This window comes from Xiphophorus couchianus, chromosome 19 (assembly GCF_001444195.1).
Source record: "Xiphophorus couchianus chromosome 19, X_couchianus-1.0, whole genome shotgun sequence".
NCBI classification, from domain to species: Eukaryota; Metazoa; Chordata; class Actinopteri; order Cyprinodontiformes; family Poeciliidae; genus Xiphophorus; species Xiphophorus couchianus.
In genome coordinates this window covers 13,551,714-13,570,944 of record NC_040246.1, presented here as the reverse complement: position 1 = coordinate 13,570,944, position 19,231 = coordinate 13,551,714, and the positions used below count along the sequence as shown (strand labels likewise).

The following is a 19,231-nucleotide window of genomic DNA, read 5'->3' as shown; positions in this document are numbered from 1 at the left end:
ATCTATGCAAAATAATATTGTGCCTGATGATGAAACTTCATCTCAGTCAAGAAATCCCAAATGAGCTTTTGAATTGAAAATGGCATTTTTCTCATTGAGAATAAAACACCCCTCTTAAAGTACTACAAAATGTTCAGCATTACGTTTCTTTCAAAAATGCTTATAATAGAAGTCAAGTATTTAAAGCCTCGTCTTCCATCCCACAACAATGTTGCATTGTGGCCCTGTCCCACCAAGAGGCATCAACAACCCTGAGAATGGAATTCAACTTTTAGTGAAGCAGGCTTTAATTCACAACTTTGATTTATGATAAAAAAATTTCCTTCCATAAAAATTGAGTGAAGAATACAGTGTATACAAGTTTTCAACTAAGATGAAAAGGTTTTGCACAAGAAAGCTGCAGAAAAGCATAATTTCTTTATAATCATGTCAATTAATCAGACATTACTTTTAGCAGCTGAAGAAGCCCTAGTCTTCAATATTTATATTTTAAAGTTATAATTTAGCCAAGTATGTTCCTTTAGTACATAAATTGTATGTACTAAAGGAAAGTGAGGTTTCCTTTAACTTTCCTGTTAAAGGAAAGTGAGGTGGACATTGATTGCTATGTGCCATTATAAAGTAAAGGGATCTCAGTGGTGGTGGAAATAAACATTAATTATTAATCATTATTGCACAAGCATTAAACACTACATACATCCCCATATGCCCAGTTACTGAGAGGCTCATGTGAGATCATCATGAAGTCAATGATTTATTCTAACTGAAATATTTTACTAATTTTTCATGCAAGGCTCAAAAGAACAGGATACAGTCAGGTGACTGACTAAAATAAACTTTGACATCAATAAAATTTGTGATCAACACATATTCGTTACATGGCAATTCAACTGGCCACATAACTCAAATCAACTCAGTGTTGGCTATTATGTTATGATTTACCAACCCAATGAAATGGTTGCAACATGTCTGTAACAAAAATCCTCTGTTATTGGACCAATGTAATATTTATTAGATGCAAGCCATAGTATTAAAAATGAACACACTTCAAATACATCATACTGTACATCATACGTATTAAATAATTGAATCAATATTTTCTTGATATTTTACGTCACTGAAATTTCCTTATAAATAAAAGTCTTGTAAAAAATACATGACATTTAGTTCTTACACACACAGATGACTCAAAGTCAACCACGTTAATGCATCTGTGCTGTGGTCTCAAAAATCCAGCCAGGGCAAATTCAAGATTTAGACCTACAAGGCTTTTAAATCCAACAAGCTTCTTTACAGAGTCTCACTGCAATAGAAAAAAACTGCATCTAATGCCATAAAACTGTCTCTGCTCTCTGAAAAAGAGACTCTAGCTGGTCACTCTGTTTTCATAGGATATGTATTCAAATTTGGCAACTGAAATAGTTTTCCTACAAGAAAATGAAGCAAAACAAAAGACATCAGTTAAAAGTTTTAACAGGAAAAACAAGCTTCAATCCCCACAGTTTTCTGTCATTTTAATGATCTGTAAACACATCAGTCACAATTTTTTCCTGTATCAACCCACTGTAAATGATTTCTAAAATTAGAAATGTTAGAATTTTGGCATGTTCCACCTGCGAATCAATCCCACATGTCAAGATCTATTTCCTCCGATGGGAACAGAAGAAAAAAAATACAGCACTTGTGCTGGAAAATCAAAGGGAGGCTCTGACCATTTCAGAGTAAAGAAAGAAACAAGCTGTCTGATCCATCCTTCTCTCTGATTGCTGCTTCAGAGAGGATTTTGAATCTGGCATATGGAAGTTGAAATCACGCCAGCCTGTCTAGCTCCAACACATTGGGAAGCCAGACATGCATGGACATGAAATGCAGTAGGGCAAGGGGAAACTCAGAATGTTTTTTTTTTTTAAACAAATATTAAACAATATTGGCCACATCCTTAATTGCTGTACGCATTTTTTTCTATTGCATTCAGCTCATTGACAGGACAGAATAGTAAGACATGATATATATACAGTACAGACCAAACGTTTGGACACACCTTCTAATTCAATGGGTTTTCTTTATTTTCATGACTATACGGCAATAAATCCCACTTATTAACCTGATAGGGCACACCTATGAAGTGAAAACCATTTCAGGTGACGACCTCTTGAAGCTCATCAAGAAAATGCAGAGTGTGTCCAAAACAGTAATCACAGCAAAAGGTTGCTACTTTGAAGAAACTAGAATATAAGGGGTATTTTCAGTTGTTATACACTTTTTTGTTTAGTGCATATTTCCACATGTGTTATTCATAGTTTTGATGCCTTCAGTGTGAATCTACAATGTCAATAGTCATGAAAATAAAGGAAACTCATTGAATTAAAAGGTGTCTCCAAACATTTGGTCTGTACTGTATACTTAGCTATCCACTCTAAAATGAACCTAAGTGTTTGGCAGTCAGCAGAGATATCAAGTTTCCCTTCTGGGATATGGAACGTGAGAGACCTAAATGTCCCCGTACTGTTCACAGATTAGGCCCAACACCGCTTAATCAACAGATCGATAAGATGTGTGCTGAACCTGAGCCTTGTGGTATTTTGTTTTGAAAACACTGTCATCTACTTACAGGACAGGTCTATTCCACAATGACAAGAGGGTTACGGATAACAAATTCTGCTCAATGCAGCGCAAAGACTAGCCGATAAGAACAGGAATCTGATTTTAAGATTAAAGATACAAATGCATCAACATCCAAACACTTACGTAGAATTGAAATTTATACTAATATATATGACCAAAACTGCTTTTGTTTTGTAGATCCTCAACATTCAAGGTGTATTTGGACACATTTTAAAGAAACCACACTACTACACCCAAAGCAGCATGCAGAGACTTGATGTTAAGAGAAGAAAGTAGGAATTAAGGGAGTTTATGGGCGACTGAAAGGCCAGAGGTGTGGTTAGAAATGTGAAACTAGTGCAAATGTGTTTAAATTCTAGACAATGTCTTACATCTGGAAATACTTAGAATTTTATGTGCAAAATGAACATGTGGCTCATCTAACAGGCATGTTCTAATGGCAGCACTACAATTCTGAACATCCAACAGCCAAATGCTAACAAAAACAGTTTAACACCAGTAGAAAAAGATGTTTAGGTTTTTTTCACACTTCTGAGAAAAAATTTAATGGTAAAAATGTCCACAATTAAGAAGAAGTTTGTAATCACAATTATTTATTTACTAATGTAACACTGAGAAGTATGGTTGAGAACAAAGATGGTTGAAGAATGGAAAGTGAATTCATATCATATAGCATAATAATATTTTGTGGCTCTACTTTAAGCACCAAAGCAATCATTAACATATAGTTGTAGCAGCCAAACACATTTTTATAGAAATCTTAAAAATAAAAACTACTTTGCTAAAAATCAAGACAAGATGTTTGGTAATAAAATGTATTTGACAGCTCTCGTTTAAATTCAGTTGCAGACAACAATACTCAAAGGAAAAATAAAATACTCAACAACCAAAGGAATTCAGATTTAAGCCAGAATATTTTAATTCCTTTTTTTATTTAAAAAAATAAAAAAAATTTCACCATAAAATGGTAATTCTGCACTCTATGTCTCTACCACTGCTACTGGTTTTCGGTACTCTAACTTTCCTCCAAAGGCTTTTAAGTCTCCTAATGAGATTAATTAAGCTAGCCCAGAGTTAGTTTAATGAGGCCCTAATGGCCTGAAGCACAGAAGAGGACGATGGCTGAGAAAAGTTTCACATTCCAAGCAAAGCTATACAATTACACAGAACATTTTAAGTCAGCTAAACTAGTGAGCTAAGCTGTGATAATCCATTTAGCTACTGGGCAGCAGGACACCAACAGATCCTTGAGAGTTGGTCACTAAAGCAGCACTGATGTTTGAATCATGAATTGGTTAAGTCAGAGAAGCAGGAAACGTAAAGGAAAAACAGGAAAAAAAATGCACTGGGAGTCACTGATACTGAATATATGTTTTGCAACGATGACATAGTCACTAACATCTTACAAAGCATTTTAGCAAACCACAATAAATCCTAGAAATAAAGTCAATGGGCGGATGGATTCTTGCTTGTACTGACAACAAATGTTGACCCTCTTGTTAACTTACTGTGAAGGAACTTTCCTGCAGCTAATCATTAAATGGATATTTACCATCTTTATTAGCCAAGAAACTAACCTCTAAGGATGACATCCCTTTGTGCTTTACACATTGTGCTTTTTCTGGCCCTCAAATCTTTCTGACATCACCTTAAGCCAAGGCAACATCCATTTGAAATGAGCCATCACTATTATCAGCTGCTTCTGTCTATTTATAAAGCAGTACATTTAGCTCTGTGATTTTTTTGTATGTGTGACTAGTAGAAAAAAATTGTTCCCTGATTTAAGTCACTGATTTGTCTTTTCCTGCAACATTTCATAAGATCGACCTCTAGATCATCCAATCCTATCTTACACTGTTTAGTTTAACGGCCAAGGAAAAAGGTTGAATTTGTGCCTGGTTAACCGTTCTGAGTAAATTTGGTCATTTGTTATGGATCATTAACCTGTAGTAAGACCCGGTGACGACCCAATTTCTGTTTACTTGCAGCGTTTGTTCTTCTTTAAAACCTCAAGCTATTTCAAATAGTCTGATGTCATGCAGTCCAAAGTTAGGAACCGGCCCATCAAAGAATTTTCCAACTACTCATTCTTTGTTTCACACCACACCCACCTGGAGTGTTTGGGACTTGAGCTGAGACTGCAGATTTTCCACAGTGATCTTTATCAAACTCATCATTTTTATATTTGTGATGATTGAACAGAAAATGATTTTTTTTTTTTCTTGTATCACTCCCACACAACTGGCACGTACACACTGTCTAATGGTTGTTATGGACATTTAGTGATGGACATTTAGTGACCCCCAAGATGCTGTTCTTTGCTTCAGTTCTCCCATAATGAGCTACGAAGATTTTTATTACCTCTTTTCCCTACCTGCTTACTGTGCAAGGTGCTAAAGTAAATACGGACCCTCATCCAATCTAGTTTCCTGTGACTAAGTGATGGGCCTCCGTGTCATGTCACCCTTCTAGGACAAGAAAACAGAACGATGTTCTTAGAAACTAGGCTCAACTTCAAAAACAATCCTACAGCTGAATACATTTTAAAGGGATTAATATAGGAGGTATTAATTTAACAAGGAAGATTATTCCATGTTATGAATTGTTTCCTAATATGGGATTTTTTTCCAGACTGAACAAATTTACTAAAATTAAGTATTGAATTTTTCTGAAAATCCTCATAATTCCTGTTAATTCAGTTAGTTCAATATTAGTGTTTCCTAATGCACCAATAGGTTTACTTGTGCCAACATATATTAGATAAAATATTTATTAAATGGCGATTTATGACCAAGTAATTCATCAAAAAGGGGGTATTTGGAGAAGCTTTTTTGAAACAAAAAGATCGGAGGTCATTTGTGCAGAGCAGTTCAGTGCAGTACCAATAATTCATCCTAGCAAAGATGAAGAGTGCCTTTAAAGTCAATTGAAGCCCCTATTTCTTTGGCTGTGCAGATTTACCAAGGACACCTTATCCAGTTAATGTCAGGGAGGCAGTAAACACCCACACAAAAGCAGAATACAGCTACGCATGGAACATTTTCTCAGATAGGGGAGATGAGACGGATGGGAGCTGTGTACACAGGACATGCACAAAAGATTCCTCTAACATACAAAGGAGAATCACTAAAGGATCCCACATCCTTCATCTGATGCCGAACAGTTGACACACAGTCACATGGTTGCGAACTGTTTGTTTTCGCATACACCTTTCATACAGACCACCTGGGGGACACCCCTCCTGCTTCAGTATACGTCCCTACTCACCAGGGTTCCCCCTGCTTCCCTACATCCTTGGTTATGTGTTTATGTAGCAGTTACAAAGAGAGCATCACACTTTCTACACACAGCCTCCTCTGTGGAAAACAATGTTACAATTTCCATCCAAGAGTTATTAGCCATTTGCCATTTTTCTAGGAGATTTTTAGTGAAGAACCGTAAAAATGTACATAATTTCTTATCACATTTGATGAGTGTTCCTCAAAAAAAAATTTGTGTCTCCTGCTGCAAGATGGTGGAAGCAGAATAGTGGAATAGAAATATCAACATTGTTGTCCGAGCCCATTTAGGCATAAAATACGGCAACAAACTTCTGACCAGTCACGCAACACTTTGCACAAAGAGCAAAGTGTGGCTTTCTGGTTTGATCCAGGCCTGGAGTAGAGTTTGGTAGGCGGATATTTCTCTTGGAACAAAAATAACACAATTTTCATCATGTGTTTACACTGAGACCGAATTTCAGCACTTCGAAGTAAGTACAGGTAAAAGCCAGTAAATTAGAATATTTTGAAAAACTTGATTTATTTCAGTAATTGCATTCAAAAGGTGTAACTTGTACATTATATTTATTCATTGCACACAGACTGATGCATTCAAATGTTTATTTCATTTAATTTTGATGATTTGAAGTGGCAACAAATGAAAATCCAAAATTCCGTGTGTCACAAAATTAGAATATTACTTAAGGCTAATACAAAAAAGGGATTTTTTAGAAATGTTGGCCAACTGAAAAGTATGAAAATGAAAAATATGAGCATGTACAATACTCAATACTTGGTTGGAGCTCCTTTTGCCTCAATTACTGCATTAATGCGGCGTGGCATGGAGTCGATGAGTTTCTGGCACTGCTCAGGTGTTATGAGAGCCCAGGTTGCTCTGATAGTGGCCTTCAACTCTTCTGCGTTTTTGGGTCTGGCATTCTGCATCTTCCTTTTCACAATACCCCACAGATTTTCTATGGGGCTAAGGTCAGGGGAGTTGGCTGGCCAATTTAGAACAGAAATACCATGGTCCGTAAACCAGGCACGGGTAGATTTTGCGCTGTGTGCAGGCGCCAAGTCCTGTTGGAACCTGAAATCTCCATCTCCATAGAGCAGGTCAGCAGCAGGAAGCATGAAGTGCTCTAAAACTTGCTGGTAGACGGCTGCGTTGACCCTGGATCTCAGGAAACAGAGTGGACCGACACCAGCAGATGACATGGCACCCCAAACCATCACTGATGGTGGAAACTTTACACTAGACTTCAGGCAACGTGGATCCTGTGCCTCTCCTGTCTTCCTCCAGACTCTGGGACCTCGATTTCCAAAGGAAATGCAAAATTTGCTTTCGTCAGAGAACATGACTTTGGACCACTCAGCAGCAGTCCAGCTCTTTTTTTCCTTAGCCCAGGTGAGATGCTTTTCGCGCTGTTTCTTGGTCAACAGTGGCTTGACACGAGGTATGCGGCAGTTGAAACCCATGTCTTTCAAGCGTCTCTTGGTGGTGGATCTTGAAGCACTGACTCCAGCAGCTGTCCACTCCTTGTGAATCTCCCCCACATTTTTGAATGGGTTTTTCTTCACAATCTTGACTAGGGCGCGGTGATCCCTATCGCTTGTACACTTTTTCTGACCACAGTTTTTCCTTCCCTTTGCCTCTCTATTAATGTGTTTGGACACAGAGCTCTGAGAACAGCCAGCCTCTTCAGCAATAACCTTTTGTGTCTTTCCCTCCTTGTGCAATATGTCGATGGTCGCCTTTTGGACAGCTGTCAAATCTGAAGTCTTCCCCATGTTTGTGTAGGCTTCAGAACTGGACTGAGAGACCATTTAAAGCCCTTTGCAGGTGTTTTGAGTTAATCAGCTGATTAGTTTGTGGCACCAGGTGTCTTCAAAATTTAACCCTTACACAACATTCTAATTTTGTGACACACGGAATTTTGGATTTTCATTTGTTGCCACTTCAAATCATCAAAATTAAATGAAATAAACATTTGAATGCATCAGTCTGTGTGCAATGAATAAATATGATGTACAAGTTACACCTTTTGAATGCAATTACTGAAATAAATCAAGTTTTTCAAAATATTCTAATTTACTGGCTTTTACCTGTATGTAGGATCTCAGTATATTTGTGGCACTATATACTGGCGCAAAAACAATAAAAAAAAATACAAGGAGAGAAATGAAGATTTTAACATAGACTTTGTTCTTTAAAAAAAATGATTGAAATGAAATCGCTTACCTATTTGTCTCTCCAAGTCCGCTGCCTCGTCAGGGGTGGCCCTAGGCAGGACGCCGGGGTCACTGAAGCTGGTTCTCAATAGAGTCCCCAGTACAAACAAAAACAGAGCTCCTCCTAAGACTGGGATGATGGGGGTCAGCTCCTGTGCCAGGAACGGACAACTGGTGAAATAAAAACAGATGATGAAGAAAGAGCAGCGACAAACCATAAGCAGAAATGCAGAGTTTTATGTTCCAGCACATCAAAACTTCATTTACCCCCATTTCAACATTAGCATAAAAGACAACACTTGGAAATTACTGAGGAAGGTATTTAGGTTAAGGAAAGTAACATTCTTGCTTAACAACTAAAGGAAACTAACCACAAAACAGAGTCAAACAAAGGTTCATGAATAAGTCAGATCCCTATCCAGTCTAAGTAGTGTCTTTCAAAATGTACTATTTAACAGGTCAGATTGGCTAGCAAAAGTATACCCCTGTAACAACTTTTAAAATTGTTTAAAAATACAAATATTCATACTTGTTATGATACTTGTTTATGTAATAAACCAACACAAAGTAGTTCATAACTGTAAAAGGAAACATGGATAAACTTGAATTTTGAAGATTGATTTGTTTTTCCTACACTTTCACAATTATGTTCCACCCTATGTTCATCCATCACATAAAATATCTCCCAAAACACAGAAAAGTTAAAAAGTTATGACTTTTTTAAATACACTGCAGCTGGTTACGGCACAAATCATATTAAGTATCACAGGGGTGGGCCTAGGGCACTCTGTGCTTTTTGTTTACGAGTTTCTGGTATTTTATGAACTTGATGCTGTCTTTTTCCCATGATGCATTCCAGGCTTCTAAATGATACAACATAGATATCACATATTTTTCTCAAAAACATTTATTCTGATGAAACTGATTTAAGTTTCCTGTGCTGACTGCTAAATGATTGCTAAAGACAAACGTCAGCACCGTCCACCTAATGAACGAACTGTCCTAATAACAGTTAGGACAGTTCATTCATTACTGCAGAGATTAATTACTAAGTGAAACATGTAAACTTGCAGCAAGCCTTACAGCCACAAAGCAAACATACAGCCAAACTTAATACAAAAGTATTTCAACACTAAACTTAACCTGTTTTCCAAGCCAGTTAAATATGGAAGAGAATGAATCATTTATGAATCACACCTAAATGTGAAGCTGGTCAGCAAAATGTGTTTAGAGAAATTTTAAAAAACTGAAGATATAATCCTAACATCTCTATGAACATTGACCTGTAGAAACCTGAGTGGAAACATGCAATCCAGCTGCTCTCTACAAATGAAAGCCTGGGACATCAGCAGGGGGAAGCAGGCAGGGCAACACAGTTCAGCAAAAACATTTTTTTTAGGTTTAAAAAAAAATTGGCCATTTTTTGTGTCATTCCTAAGCTATTGGTTGCATTTGCTCAAACAGCCTCCACCTCTGATTTGGTGATTTAGGATCATGACTTTCTAAATCAAGATATTGACGCCAGACATTATTGCCTATTTTGAGATATGAGTGCCTCATAACTTCTGATAAAATTGCTTTATACGTTAAGATTTACAACCTACAGTTATTTGTGTAGGTGAAAAAAATTAAATAAAAAGGCATTCAATGTGATAACCTGGCAAACTGTGGCTATGTGCAGCTAAAGGTGCAGAAAGGCCTAAAATGCAAGCAAATATTCACTTTTTCTGTTTTCCTTCAGAGGAAAACTCTGAGCCATATATGTAAACAAACTTTTTCAAACTTATTTTTAACAGGAGTAAAGCCAAAATATAAGCACAGATATCATCTGTACTGATTTATGGCATGACATTATGTTTCTAAAAACAAAATCCGCTGATCCACTGATCTCAAATCTGTTTGACTGTATCATTAACTGAATCCTCATGTCTGTGTTACAACATCAGCTCACGCCACAGTAGATGAAAAGCCCAACACTGTGGGAGGTTGTGGCAACACTTCATGAAAAAGGATCTGAAAAAGAACAAAGCGTAATCAGCAAAACAGCCAATGCTGATCAGAGATGAGTCCAACAACAGATATAAAAGCAACTGCTACTTAAACAACTAGCTTATGGTAAATAGAACATAGCTAAACATACTGTATGTAGCAAGCCTTCTTCTTAAGTAATGGTTTTAAAGTTTAGCTAAAATGTATATTTGTTCGTCTGTTGGAATAATCCCAGATATTTTCCTGCAAAGTTTTGGCATTTATCCGGCTGTCTGTGACTCTGCTTAAAAATCAACTAAAGCTCAACTTTAGCAGCTTCAACAAGTGTACATTAATTTGCACCAAAAGTGAATTTGAATTACTCCTACAATCCAGTGTGATTCAGTTTATCTTGATTACAAGGAGATAAAAATAAAAGTGTCTCTAAATCTAATCAGAAATGCAAACACAAAACCTTGCTGAAATACGACAGAAAAACAGTAGAAATTTCAGCTTCAGAAAAGGATTAACATCTCAACGGAGACTTCAGAAACGTCCATTCAGCATATGGCGTCGCTGACATTCCCCTCCTAAATGGATACTCAGAGTTCTACAAAATAATTTAAAAAAAAAAACTTTGGAAAAAATTGCTCATCAAACTAAGTTATATTTTTATTTACCTTGACAGTGTAGCTAGAATCTAAGTGTTGTTCAGAGTCTAACTGAGCTCTATGTCTGTTTGGAGTCACACAAGGTTATGCCCGACTTCCTTCAACAAAATGTGACCAACTTTATAACTGAGTACATACTGATTCAGAACTTCTTAGGTTGTTCAAAGCTTATCCATACACAGCAACAGTCTACAAAGCAGCTAATTAAGCTAGCATCGATAATCAGCGGCAATTTCTTCAGGTGGCCCTTGCAATATTTAAGAAATGAAGGCCCTGCTATGCTTAGTTTCTTGATGTTTTCATTAGCATTTGCTTTGTGAAAGTCCATTTGTTCCACAGGTTGGTCCAGAGGTTATGAAAATAATTTTTTGCAATGCACAATGGATTGTAGAAATAAGGTTGACTGGGTCAGAAGCTGTGTATTTTTCCCGAATGCCTTTTCGAGGCATAAGCGTGCTTGCATGCTTTTGTGATTCTGCTGTTAGGTTTTCCGTCAACAGATACTTTTGGTAAGAGAGGGCCCAGTCCAATTTGAGACTGTCTCAACGTGAAAATCAGGATTTACTTGTAAGTCAAGATGGCAGGATCCTGTTCTTAGGAGCAAGCTTCACAAGAGATTCAGTGGCTACAACACTGCTTAAATGGGAATTACAGAAATCACCAGTTTGTACAGTTCCTCTGAAAACACTCCTCCCCACCGAAGAGTCTATACAAACAATGACGAAAACAGGAAATCTAATAATCCAAAAAATGAACAAAAAAACTTCAGTTGGACACTTTAGGGTTAGTCTTTACACACGCAATGAAATTAAGTGGTGACAAGTAAACATGACTAAAAGCAACACCTAGTTAAAAGTAGGCACTGTACCTTACTTAAGCTTGTTTTTCTAATTAGCCGGCTGCCATTTACTATGGTTAATTATGCATCATGGTATTGCATATTAAAAGGTGAAGAAACAGCAGACTACTTTGCAAGACTCTGTTCTGTGTAAACAATCATTAAATTCAGAAGCATCCGTTGCAAAACAAAATTTCAGTTACAAAAGCTGCAGATTTTTGAAGCCAGTTACTGTTGGTTCCCTGCTGAACAAGGCATTAAACTTGATAAAACAAAATAAAGCAGAAGAAATTACCCCCCAAAAGTGGATGGCTAAACATTGGCTTTCTAAATTTAGACATGTTTTAGGTATCGTTTCAACTATATATATATCTATACACACACACACACCCCACCACAAAGTCCTCCACAGTAATTCCCTAATATAATTTCTGAATTTTAAAATCTTAAATAGGACATTAGTGAAGGCTAAAACTTACAGCTTTTTTTTAACTGCCAGTAATCTGCAATTGCAGAACCAAAAAAAAAAAAAAAAACATATTTTGAAAGTAACTCCACACATGGAAGGGAAAGCTTTTTAAAGACAACATAGATCATGGATAAAAGTAATGATTTGGCAAGAAATGTACTGAATCCAGCATTGGAACCACAATTAATACTATGTACTTTGTTGAAGAGATGTGGTGCTCAGCCTCCTGTAACGTAAAAATCCTGTCATACTTCAAAACCTATCCACTGACAAACAGATAATTTAAAAGGAAGTGGAAAAAAAATACATTACAAGCAACAGCATCTGTACTTTAAGAGCGACGTCTCAATGAGTCGTTTCAGTTACATAAAGAAAACGTGATCAAGTGTGGCATAAAGCAACACTTGACACAGATTAAACACCAAACCCACCTGGGAGAAAGGACATATCCATTAACCCCACTCCTCCTGTGAATCTTTACTCAGGCATGTCTATGCGCTGCAGATATACAAAAACTTGCCCAGTCAAGCCCCGTCAAATGAAACATCTCTGACATTTATCTTCATCTGTCGATGAACAGCGGTAGTAAGACTACTTCAGCAGCTCCCGTTCCTAAGAAGACTTTGAGAGAGCAGAAACGAACAAAGTCACATTGTCGTTTTTATTTTCTTCCAATCCACTTCTTATATTTACAGAGACTTTGGAGGCATCGTTGCCATAGAGACAGACGGCATGCAATGTCAGACATGGTAAGTTTCAAAAGGGGCTATGGTTACCCTGGAAACAGCCACATCAGTGAGTTGAAGCCTCATAGGAAAGGAGCAGCAGACTTTAACCAATTTTTTAGTCTGCCTTGTTGAAAGAAACAAAAAGATTTAGTGAAAAAACAAGGAAGACATCTAATAAGTCCAAAACCAATGAATACACAGAGGCTGAAGTGAAGACTAAAACAGGACAAACCTAAGAGTTGAGAAGCTTTTTGCACTAATTACACCAAGTCTGGGTTGCAGTGAAAGCTGCATCTTTAATGGTCACAGTCTCATCATCGATACGTCAGATGAGGGAGAAATCAATATTAGGGATGCACAGATATAAAAATTTGTGCCGATACTGATATTGGATATTAATATTGCTGTTGTGGCCGATATCCGATATTGACCTATGTATACATTTCACAACCCTTGCCATACTGTGGGGAGAAAAGGAAACCACAATGCTGACTTCACCACTCCTTTTCTGATTCAGTTAAACTCCCCACAATTCTGTGCTGCATCACTGTCAGTCACATGACCAAACAAATACCACATGACCAGAAGCAAATAACAAATTGGAAATAAATATTGGTTAGTAATCTTAGACCAGTTGTATTTATTGGATCGATACCTGTATATTAAAAAATGACCAACATCAACTGATACTCAGGTCATTGCCAATCTCTTGTGCGTCCCACATTATTATCGCAGCTACTGTACATCTGAAAGTTGGTCCATTTAACAAAGTTATGTTGAGTTCTATTCAACGTGCCATGTATGTACAATTTAATGTTAGCATTATTTAGAAATAAGACATGAAAAAATATATTCAGGACAGTGACAGTTCAAAATTTATTTTGGTGTGATATGCAAAAGACACCCTTTTCTCACCACAGAGTAGTCATTATATTGTTTTGTATTGGAAATATTATAATACTATTGTGGATGTAGACAGGAAAAGATTATATATTGTCACTGGGAAACCTTCAGCTATTCTTACAGAATATACAATGGACACCCGAATACTCACTGTTGAGTATTTATTTATTATTTTTTTTATGAGGAACATAACTCCAAATTATTTTGATTTCTTGTAGAGGACATACAAAGTTTTCAAACGAAAATTCAGCTTGGGAACATAAAATAGGTGTAATGATACTTAACATGTTATTGGCAAGATTTTGCTAAGCACCCAATCCAGGAACACAGATAAGATTGTGGATGTTAGCCTCTGTGGTAGCCTATTAAACTAGGCAGCTATCAGCATTTTTAAAAGTGGTTATATGTGGATTTTATTCATACATGGCTGTGGTCCCTAACCCACATGCCCCTTCACTGCACTGGAGATTGGAAATATAGAAGTATTTTCAAATACATTTTGAAATATTTAACCAGAGTTTAAAAAACAAAAACAAAACAAAAAGATCTCATTGCTGTATCTTTAGGGTAACGTCAAATGAAGAATAAACTTAAGCCATTTTCCAAGGGTTTTCATCTCCCTAATGGAAAAAGCAATAAGTAAAAGTTAAAAGTTAGGGTGGAGCAACAGGACCACAAAACTCGACTGCCAAATGGAACAAGTTAAAATATGGTAAACTTTGCCAAGTCTGAAGAGCAAAAGTAACGCTTCACTTCAGTAAAATCTCACAAGGTCACATGTATTTGCTTTCCAAAGGGTTAAAAACCTATCATTGAATGTGCTTACAATGTAAACAATGACTCAAATCTAATGTCATCAAGCTTGTCAAGACTCCACTGGAAGCTAATCATTGAGGACTTTCACCTGAGCTTTATTTAATCAAGTAAAACTTGCTTCACTCTGCACTGTTCCCAGTTTGTCCTCCGAGATTAACAGGTCTCTTTTTTCTTATGGTAACTCTAAAAACAGCAATCCACTGATCTGTGAAAAACAAAATGTTTGTCATGCAAAGTTAACAGCTGTTATCTGAATCTGCAGTCGGTTTTCAGGGTGATTACCCGATAAGAAATGTCAACATTAACACTAAAAGGAACTTCAAATATGTTTAATGCCATGTTAAAATACCTCTCTGGCCTTTCAGGTTACAGTATCATTAATCATCCGTTACATGAAAACAAAGGCTTTGTCTTCTTGGGTTTTTATAACGTTTTGATTGGGTTTGATAGCAGACCAGGGCAGAATATGAATCTCCTCATAGCCATAGGCCAACTCATTTGTCTGCAAAACAAGAGAACATGACAAGCTTTTGCAAACAATTGCATTTTTTTACCCAAACTCCTCCACAGTCTCCAGAGATTTTCATCCAGATTTCAGACAGATGCCAACTGCAAAACATGTGTCACTCATGTTTTCCAAAGACCTACAAATTCTTGAGGTCTAACCATTCAGCCTCGTTCTTGCACTCAATCACCCCTGGAAGAAGGGCCTGGATGTACCTTGGAGGAGGGGGTTGACAAACAGAGAGTGCAGGACTGATTAAAGACTTGAAGCAAGCCGGGGAAAGAAATCACGCAACACACACACAAAAAAGCGAGAGGCCAGTGGAACTGGTGGTGGCACTGGAGTATCAGAAAAAGAAGTGTGCTTATATTATTCTACAATAATCTACATCTGCAAGTCTAACTTTTAAAGTTTCAAGTTTGATAACTCACTCGAAAGAACATCACCTTGTTTTTTCCCCCACATTCAACCACCCATTTGAAAAACGATAAGGCAGTTAGACAAGATTTAAAGTGGCACTGTACTGGTGTGAGAGGAATGTTTTTTTGTTTCCTTATGCCTAGCAATGGGTGTGACTGTTTGAGTTATGTGGACAAAGTCTGTTTCGCAACTATTTGCCTGACAACACTCAAAAAAGGACTTATTTTCTTGATCACCCATGCGGCAAACCTTTTTTCCACCCATTCTTTCTGGGAATTTTCTACAAAAAGCTAACAATATCGAGGATAAGAAAAAGCACAAATTTTTCCTTTTTTAAGTGCATGTTTGCAAAGCCATCTTGAGAGTAATTGTATGCATTCAATGCTTTGGGTATTCATTAAACAGATTTTCTTTCATGCACTTTGGGGCATGTTTCAAAGGAGCTACACCTGAAAGTACTTTAAAGCATTTTTAACAACCCACTTAATCAAAACTGAAGGCAGAGCCTATTTGTTTGGTTGAGAGAGTTACTGGGCAAATGTGAAATGTGGGCAGTTTTAGCTTCAACAACCTCCAAAAACATTTCAGCTGCATGGATTAGCCACAAAAGCAAACCTGTCAAACACATGGAAAAAACTAAGTACTCCATCCATATTTCAAGAACACTGTTGCCCAAAGCGAATCGGTTGTGTTAAGAGTTTGATGTAAGTTAATGCTCATCAAACGCTGCTTATTTTAGCCGTTTTAATACATGTACCTGATGGGAATCATAACACGATCACTGTAACTCTGCATCGGTCAGGCAGATGAAAAGCAGAATAGACAGCTTCCCATAAATTAGGTTGAAGGGGAGCAAAAAAAAAAAGCTAACTTGCAGCGACATTTTTGTAAATGTTTAGTGCAGCTGTCAACCTTTTTGCTATAATGCAGTAAAAAAAAACAAAAAACTAAAAACTACTAATAAAGCTAGACTTTTTTTAATGAATCTGTCAGACAGACGAGCTAAATGACTGATTTCTGCACCTTTTCTTGCACAAAATGAGGATGCATTTCTTCCTGAATGAAGCGTGTCAGACAGGGGTCCTAAACAATGTTCAGTTCCCAACAGTCTATAAATAAGCAGCTGCAGTGTTTACTGGGGGTATTAAAAAAAGCCTTACAAATGTACACAACACTAAACATAAACTTTAAAGCATTCCTGTACCATGTAACTGCACAGATGTTTATAGAATGCACTGTGAAAACAATGATTCCCAAATTGCAGATTAAATTATCTGCTTTCTTCTTGAATATCAGATAAAAATAACCTCACCAACTGTTTTCAAATTATGATTTTATTTACTAAGAGAAAAGACAACTATCCAAAGCAACCTGGCCTGATATAAAAAAAAGATTATCCCATTTGTTAAATCATTATTTACCTGCAATTACCCTACTGCGTGAGTTCAGTTTTATTAGAAAGTCCAAATCTAACGACTGCCAGACCTGTAGAATGAAGAAACCACTTGAACAGAGCACATCTGACAACATGAAATAGGACAAAAAATCTCAAAAACAACACATAATGTCCCGAGATAAAATTCAAGAATTGATATTTGCTGAAAACGTTGACATTTACTGGCCTGCAAAGTCTTACAAAGACATTTCTAAAGTTTTGGATCCCAGAAACCCACACTGACAGCTATTGTCCACAAAGGCAGAAAAGACAGGCATTTTCTTAACATCTTAATTGAAGACAACTAAGAACCCGTTTACCATTTCGCATGCAAAGCATTTAACTCTGTTTAACCCCTTAACTGTCACCTCCAATATGCCTACATGTTCATTAATGGGTGACAGCTGAATCACCCATTACAAAGTAACCTATGTTACTTTATCTGGTAACATACGTTACCAGATAAAGGATCGTTTGCATTATTTTTGACAAACTCTCAGCATTGAGGTGAAAAACAATTGTGCCATGCCAACTCTTAAGAAAAAAAACGTATATATGGTAATATCACATACATAAGTGCAGAGAAACATGAAAAATTTATTAAGTCTATTCAAAGTCGTGTGTATGTTGACCCTGTGTACACACTAACAAAAAAAATGTGAACCACAGAGATGTGTTGTATTTCTGTCTCCAGTTCATACGCAAAGAGTTTTTAAAGACTAATCCATATCCGTCTTGCTTTGTCATTTTTCTGTTTCTATTAAACTTCAAACAAAATCTCAATAAATTATGCGACTGAAAAGCAAGTGTAGACTGTGTCAAAACAAAACATAAGCTGTGATTCTTTTAATCTTTTGGGGTCATGCAGATTTATACGTGCTCTGGATCCTCTTTTGAACTTTGATATTGTTAATGTCAACGTTGTTGCCATTTTCTGACGTTAAATGTGCCGTTTTTTTGATTTAAGTCCCAGACAGAGAAAGATTTACTTTATCCAGAGTACAGCCGCCAGAGCCTAAATCACATTTGCTGCTCCATTCATAAATATGAATGCTGGATTGCCAAGCCAATCAACAAGAAACACTGTTGTATAAAAAGAAAATTTATATGCTGGATTTATGACAAAATGTTTGCAAGAAACAAATGCACACACCAAAATGGTAAGTAAATACTGTCAGAGAACAGAGATTTTTAGAAATTCAGAATACAAAAGACAAGTTCCAACAAGTTAGTGGTATTAAAAAAAACACATAAAAATTAGAAAAGGATCAGTTGTAATACTCCTGCAGCATAGCATGATAAAAAAAAAGTTATAGCACTACACACACCACTAGGTTCAAACCCATTTTCCAGTTTTTCTTACTTATTCAGGCTTAAATCTGAAAAAGAAGCTTGTATTTGAATATTTTAACACAAAACCTGTACCTAGATGGGTTTTACAATCTGCATGTCCTGCTAACAGTGAAAGCAAACTATACTCAAGTTGGTTTCCAATTTTGCAAGACAGTAAAGGGGCATTTCATGGTTCTTCTCTCCTTATTTGCCCCCTGGAATGCCTCAAATCAACACCCTTTCAGATATAACATGTCGTTTTGTTCTGTTTGGACTCTAAAACAGACCTATTTGAAGAACAAAATGTCAATTTGAAAACCCTGATCTATGAAGCACTGCAGTTTTCAAAAGCAGTGAAATGATCCTTTTTTGTGGATTCTGTGTCAGAAACTGGGGGCGGGAGGGGTCATAGTCTCTCCCCAACAGTCATGTGCCTTTAGCTTTCCAATTTTCCTCCTCATCTCCAGCTGAGATGAAAGACAAACTGTTAGGCACAAACAATAAGGAAGGCTGCACAATCCCAGTCCAATTAGTGAGATTCATAAGGTGGCTTTTCACATTGGAAAAAAAAGCCACAATTATAGGAGTAACATTGTTGAGTCAGCAAAAGCAAAATACCAAGATAATTCACAAGGATAATGTGAATTTGCAAACCAAGCTGAAAACATTCTTACACAAGAAGAAAAACCTTTGCTTAAAAAAATAAAAATAATCATCGCAAACCCAGATCTGGTGTCAAATATCCATGAACTAGATTAGCGGCTTTATATCCTGTGCAATTACTCTTACACTTTTAGTCTCATCACATTTGGAGATTGCTTAATACTGATGTGAAAAAATACTCTGGTAGGACTTTTCAACAAAGCTCATATATGAAATGATCCCTGTTCATAAAGAAGTATGAATCCACTGTTGAGGACTAGTGCATTCCTGTGGCAATATCTAATATATCCATGAACAGCAACTTCTGTCTGCAGCCCTGATGGAACTTTACTTCAAGTCATGCTTGGAGTCTTTACCTTAAAGAGG

General features: G+C 36.8%; 1 protein-coding gene across 3 annotated transcripts in view; it reads right to left on the bottom strand.

Annotated features, from left to right (window-relative positions):
* The window catches only part of LOC114134562 (probable palmitoyltransferase ZDHHC14), a 48,757-nt gene that overhangs the window by 23,970 nt on the left and 5,556 nt on the right, over positions 1-19,231 (bottom strand). For all 3 annotated transcript variants that reach the window (XM_028001254.1, XM_028001255.1, XM_028001256.1), the window contains exon 3: positions 8,128-8,288. In XM_028001254.1, coding sequence (XP_027857055.1) covers positions 8,128-8,288 — 161 coding nt within the window. The remainder of the gene's footprint in view (positions 1-8,127; positions 8,289-19,231) is intronic.